Source organism: Erinaceus europaeus, chromosome 21 (assembly GCF_950295315.1).
Source record: "Erinaceus europaeus chromosome 21, mEriEur2.1, whole genome shotgun sequence".
Classification (NCBI taxonomy): domain Eukaryota; kingdom Metazoa; phylum Chordata; class Mammalia; order Eulipotyphla; family Erinaceidae; genus Erinaceus; species Erinaceus europaeus.
Genome location: NC_080182.1, coordinates 28,665,136 through 28,671,135, shown reverse-complemented (window position 1 = coordinate 28,671,135; position 6,000 = coordinate 28,665,136). Strand labels below are relative to the sequence as shown.

The 6,000-nt window shown below is 55.6% G+C and overlaps 1 protein-coding gene across 8 annotated transcripts in view; it reads right to left on the bottom strand.

Moving 5' to 3' along the window:
- Window positions 1–629: 629 nt before the first annotated feature.
- TAMM41 (TAM41 mitochondrial translocator assembly and maintenance homolog) overlaps window positions 630–6,000 on the bottom strand; it is a 37,136-nt gene continuing 31,765 nt past the window's right edge. For 5 of the 8 annotated variants that reach the window (XM_060180688.1, XM_007517093.3, XM_060180694.1 and 2 more), the window contains one exon: window positions 630–764. Coding sequence is in view for 3 of the 8 variants with exons in the window: in XM_007517093.3 (XP_007517155.1) it covers window positions 688–764 (77 nt within the window). In the remaining 5 variants the exon portion in view is untranslated. Of the gene's footprint in view, window positions 765–3,330; window positions 3,456–6,000 lie in introns of all 8 variants that reach the window. The other 3 variants (XM_060180689.1, XM_060180691.1, XM_060180693.1) reach the window with 1 other exon arrangement.

Here is a 6,000-nt window from a genome sequence, read left to right as displayed (position 1 = left end):
ACCAGGTCCTTGGCGCACTGTGACATGTGCGCCCAACCAGGTGTGCCACCTAGGCCCCTGTCTCTCTCCCTCTCTATCTCCCCTTCTTCTCTCAATTTCTCTTGTTTCTATTCAATAACAAATAAAAGTTAAAAAATAGTTAAAAAGTACTCTGCTAGAAGTCGGTCTTCAAGGTTGGGTTGTGGGCAAGAAAATGGGGTGATTCTGTCCACAGCTAGTGGAGCACAGTCTGCAGAGGCCCAAGTTTACCAGCGTGACCTTGGGGAGTCATAGAACTGGGGATCCTACACCGCCCAGCCAGGGGCGGGGAACCAGACAGGCTTCTGGGCGGTTCACAGACCAGTTCTGCCTTTTCTTTTGTTCTTGCTACCAGGATTATAGCTGGGGCTGGGTGCAGGTACTAACTACGAATCCACTACTCCTGGTGGCCTCCCCGCTTTCTATTTTTATTGGACAGAACAGAGAGAACTCGAGAGAGGAGGGGGAGATAGAGCAGGAGAGGAAGAAACCTGCAGACCTGCTTCACCACTTGAGAAGCACCCCACTCCCCGCAGGTGGGGAGCGGGGACTTGAACCCAGGTCTTTGTGCATGGTACTGAGTGTGCAAGGGTCAGAGGGAGCAGATGCTGTTCTGTGAAAAAGGCTTCAGTTTATTGTCTGTACATAGCGATACAAAAGCAAGCGGCGTCAGGATGTTTCCCTCAGCCATCCTCTCCACATTCTGTGAAGCTTCAGGGAGCTGTAAATCAGTGATTTCTTCACACCTGCGAGAGAGAGAGAGAGAGAGAGAGAGAGAGAGAGAGAGAGAGAGAGGAGACGGTGAGAAGCTCGGGGTCTCCTGAGCAGATGCACGATCTACCTTCTTCCCACCAGGCTCCACTCGGCTCCGGTGGACTGAACCTCAGACCTGCAGGTGGGGCCCCCAGATCCCCTGGGTTTTCTGCTCTGAGGCTTGTCCCTGCAGGGGAGCCGGGGGGGTGGGGTGGGCTGGCGGAGTGCAGAGTGGGATCTTCCGGCATCCGAGGGCCTGGGGTCCCAGTGCGTGGGCAGCCTTGGCCTGGGAGCTCTTCTGAAGGGAGGAGCAGGCCACAAGGTCACGGACCAGACTGTGGGCCGGTGGGAACCCCACCCCACTGAGGTCCCAAGCCCCGCGTTCCGTCCCGTCCCATCCACCCCAGAACTGTCCCAGCACAAAGGCCAGCTGTCACCTTCCTCTGCAGACGAGTCCCTGAGCTCTCCCCCGAAGGGCCATCCCAGGCTCGCTTCATGTGCAGCCTGGCTCTGGGGACATTGCCCTCACCTCCTGTCCCTACCTGTCCCTGTGGCCTGCCATTGGGCACAGTGCTCAGCAAGCTCTGGGAGATGAGGGCCCTTCAAGCACTCTTGTGCTAAGTACCCACAGGTGACTGATCACAAGTGCCCATGAGGCTTGCGTGTGCATGTGCGTGGGGGATCAGGCCATGAAGGACTGATCGGCACACGGTGCTCAGGGTGAGGATGGCATCGAGTTCAGGGTGTGGCCTGGCAACAAACTGTATCCCTGGTGCAGCCTGGTGAGCACCCAGGACCCGGGCTGGTGGCGGATTTCTCCCTGTGCTGAGTGAGCTCTTGGAAACACAGGGCTGGTCTGTCAGCTGTCTCCTCTGAGGAGCCTGGGGAGGCTGCTGAGGGTGGGGTAGGGGTGCAGGCAGGGGTGCGGGCAGGGTGTGGGCACGGGTGCGGGAGGGAGGGCACAGGCCCGCGAGCTGACAGCCCTGTGGGGAAGCAGGGCCCTCCTCCTCCGTCTCCATCCCTTTTCGCTTCTCCCCGACCTCTGCTTTGGTAAACCTCCCCGCTGGTGCTGAGGCCGGAAGCCTCTTACGTAAGGTGCTCCGACCCCGTGGCAGTACCCTGGCAGGCGGCCGCGAGCAGTCAGACGGGCTATGAATCACAGAGCGGGGGCGCGGCTGCCCTGAGAAGAGCCCTCGGGCCCGTGGAGGTGCGTTGGGGGCAGACACAGAGCAGCCACTCAAGGCTCCGGTGGACAGAAACCTTGCACCGGTGTCTGCCTCGCGCAGTTCAGCCAGGGGAAGCCTGTAGCTATCGGCGCAGGAGCCCAGAGACTCGGGTTCCAGTCCCAGCAGGGCCACAGTTCAGTGTGGCTCCCTCTCTGGGCCTCGGTGCCCTCCTCTGGGTGGGATCTCTGACAGGGCTACAGCCCCGGGCTCCCGGGTCAGTCCGAGACGGGAAGTGGGCTGTGTGCACGCGGGGGCCGCATGTGGTGGGCCAGGGCTGTCGGATCACAGGGAGACAGGGCAGTAAAAAGCAGAGATTCAGCAGGTGACAGCGACATGGTCCTTAAAAAATATTTTTTGAAGCCAGGTGGTGCCGCACACGGTTAAGCGCTCACATTACAGTGCACAAGGACCTGGGTTCAAGCTTCTATTCCCCACCTGCAGGGGAAGCTTCATGAATGGTGAAGCAGGGCTGCAGGTGCCTCTTTCTCTCTCTCTGTCACTCTCTCTCTCCCTCCTTTCAGTTTGTCTCTATTCATTAAGGAAATAATGAATGTTAAAAAAAAAAAAATCTTAAGGGAGCTGGGCGGTAGCGCAGCAGGTTAAGCGCATGTGGCGCAAAGCGCAAGGACTGGCATAGGGATCCCAGTTCGAGCCCCCGGCTCCCCACCTGCAGGGGAGTCGCTTCACAGGTGGTGAAGCAGGTCTGCAGGTGTCTATCTTTCTCTCCCCCTCTGTCTTCCTCTCTTCTCTACATCTCTCTCTGTCCTATCCAACAATGATGACATCAATAACAATAACTACAACAATGAAAACAAGGGCAAAAGGGAAAATAAATAAATAAATCTTGGGAGTCGGGTGGTAGTGTAGCGGGTTAAGCACAGGTTGCGCTAAGCGCAGGGACCAACTAAGAATCCCGGTTCGAGCCCCCAGCTCCCCACCTGCAGGGGAGTCGCTTCACAGGCAGTGAAGCAGGTCTGCAGGTGTCTGTCTCTCTCTCCCCCTCTCTGTCTTCCCTTCGTCTCTCCATTTCTCTCTGTCCTATCCAACAACAATGACATCAATTACAACAATAATAAAAAATAAGGGGCTCCATGAAGGATGATGAATGACATAGTGGGGGTTGTATTGTTAAATGGGAAACTGGGGAATGTTATGCATGTACAAACTGTTGTATTCACTGTTGAATGGAAAACATTAATTCCCCAATAAAGAAATAAATTTAAAAAAATAAGGGCAACAAAAGGGAAAATAAATAAATATAAAAAATTCCGTTTTCTCTCTCTCTCTCTTTTCCTTTCCTTCCTTCTATTTACTCAATTTTTTATTTTATTACCTGAGCCCTGCTCAGCTCTGGCTGACGGTGGTGCTGGAGATCGAACCTGGACTCTGGAGCCTCAGGCACGGAAGTCTTCTTAACATGACCATGATGCTGTCTCCCTTGCCCTCAGACTTACCTGTCTATGAGAGAGGGAGAGAATGGGGGTCACCCGAGCACAGTCAGCGTCTGGCCCCGAACCCGAGACTCAAAGTCACAAGTCCAGCGCTCCACCTGCTGCTCTACCTCTAGTGCCGCGGGAGACGGCGGAGTAAGAACTCAGGGCAGGTGAACTCCCCAGACACCACCACGGGCAGCCCCTCCCATGAGGGAGCTGAAGAGAGGCCTTCCTTCATCTGCCCAACAAAAACGCCCACGTGGAAACCCTCTGGGGAAGAGAGAGACCAGCGCGAGGATTTAACAGAAAGGAACACACCACACCCCCCTCTGGGCTCCAGTGGGCACCCGGGTCCTGGGCACAGCAGGGCTTGCTACTGCCCCCGTCTGAGCACTGACGGGCACACAAGCGTGGCCATTTTCTGGGAAGTCGCCAGATTCGCCATTTGTCTGCTTTTCTGCACAGAGGGAGAATTTCCCTACTACCAGGAAGACCTAAAAATATTTATTTAGTCAGTGAAGTACTGCAATAAGAGAGAGAGAGGGTGAGAGAGGGACAGAGAGGGAGAGGGAGGGGGGGGGAGAGAGGGACAGAGAGGGAGTGGGAGAGAGAGAGGGTGAAGAGAGGGACAGAGAGGGAGAGGGAGGGGGGGGAGAGAGGGACAGAGAGGGAGGGAGAGAAAGAGGGAGAGAGAGAGGGAGAGAAAGGGAGAGAGAGAGGGAGAGGGAGAGGGAGAGAGAGAGAGGAGGGGGGGAGGGAGAGAGAGAGGTGGGGAGAGAAGGAGAGAGGGAGAGAGAGGGAGAGAGAGAGAGGGAGGGAGAGAAGGTAAGTTCCCACTGTGGTGACCTCTGCCTTTGATGTCATCAGGTGGGAGCCCCAGGGAGTCTGTGGCAGGGTGTCTGCAGTTGAGCTGAGCTCACTCATCAGGCTGCATCTCCCCTGGGCCGTGACTCAGCGCCCCGGGGTGCACACAGCTGTGTGTCTGGCTTCACACTGTGAACCCTAAAAAAGCGTCTACTGAGCCCAGAGACCCCTGAGCACCCCTTACCCAGAGCGGATCATCTCTGTGGTCTAGTAAGTCTGCGTCTGGAATGTGTCTCGGGAAGGCCGGGTGACCCACACACAGTAAAGCGCATGGACCCTCATAAGGATTCGGGTTCCAGCTCCCGGCTCCCCACCTGTGGGGGGGAAGCTTCACAGGCGGTGAAGCAGGTCTGCAAGTGTCTCTCTTTCTCTCTCTTTTCCCCTCCTCTCTGTCCTGTACAGTAAGAAATGGAAAAAATGGCCATTAGGAGCAGTGGATTCGTAGTGCAGTCACCAAGCCCCAGCAAGGCACCGAGCCCCTGGGGATGGATGGATCAATCAATCAATCAAAAGAGCCGGTGTGTTCTAGGAACCGTCTTTCGCCCCTGCCCCGGGATGCAGAGCTGCAGGAGTCTCTTCCCACCTAGAGCTGCCCTGACTAAAGGCTAAAGTCACGGCCGGCTTTGGAGGCAGGCGCAAGGTTGCCCTGCTGTCAGCTTCCTGCCGCATCCGTGTGACTCAAGACGGGAGCAGCATGACATGCAGGGGACCGGGAATCCAGGGGGCTTCAGATGCTGGTTCCAAAGAGTTTCCCCAAGAAGCAACATGAGGTGGAGAGAGAGGTCATTCTCTACCTTCCCATCATTCCCTCAGGTCTTGAGGAGAGAAAAACAAAACAACAAAACTCACCAAGTCCCCAAACACTCTTCCAATTGGATTCCTAACCGTGCTCAGAGTCACCCACAGAAAAACCTCGTCTGAGGCAGAAGAGTGACTCTTGGAGCCCTCAGGTGCACGGGCCCGGCACACTCACAGAAACACCCTTAGAAACACCCTTACGACTGCTCAGAGCTCCGATGGATGCCTTGGCCCAGGAAACGGAAGCACGAGTCCTAAGAGGCCTGCAGGGAGGTCATTCGTTCCTGGAAAGACCTGCAGGCCTTCCGGGTGTCGTATGCTTTACATTGGTTTGTTCTAGCCCTCCCCCCCCCAAGAGAATTGGATGAGTCCTGTTAATTTCGCGGGCCTGCTTGGCCCCGCCCAAAGGAACCCTGAGAGAGGGTTCCTGAGTTCGAGTGTGACAGAGTTCCTGAGTTCCTGAGTTCGAGAGTTTCAGGGTTTCCGAGTAAGAGAGAGTGCCAGAGAGACAGAGTTCCTGGGTTCCTGAGTTCCAGAGTAAGAGACGGTTCCTGAGTTCGAGAGTAAGGGAGAGTGCTTGTGCCGCCGCAAAGAGACAGCGGAGTTCTGTTTGGTGATTAGTTTGTCTTAGTTTATGAATCGTTGTTCCTGAATAAAGAAATACAGCTGCCCTGCCCAGCCGTTGTCTCCGTGTCTCTGTTCCCCGGCATGAAGCAAGCCAGCCCGGCCAGAGCCTTCTGGAAAATTTTAACAACAAATGGCGCCCGAACAGGGACCTGACCTGCGCATCTCTCAGATAAGTAAAGACAATTTGGCTACCTATGCACTATGGCCTTCTCTTCTGCTTGTGAAGAGATCTCCAAAGGCCTCTGCTCTTTCTTCACGAGACTGTTTTGCTGTTTCTGGAA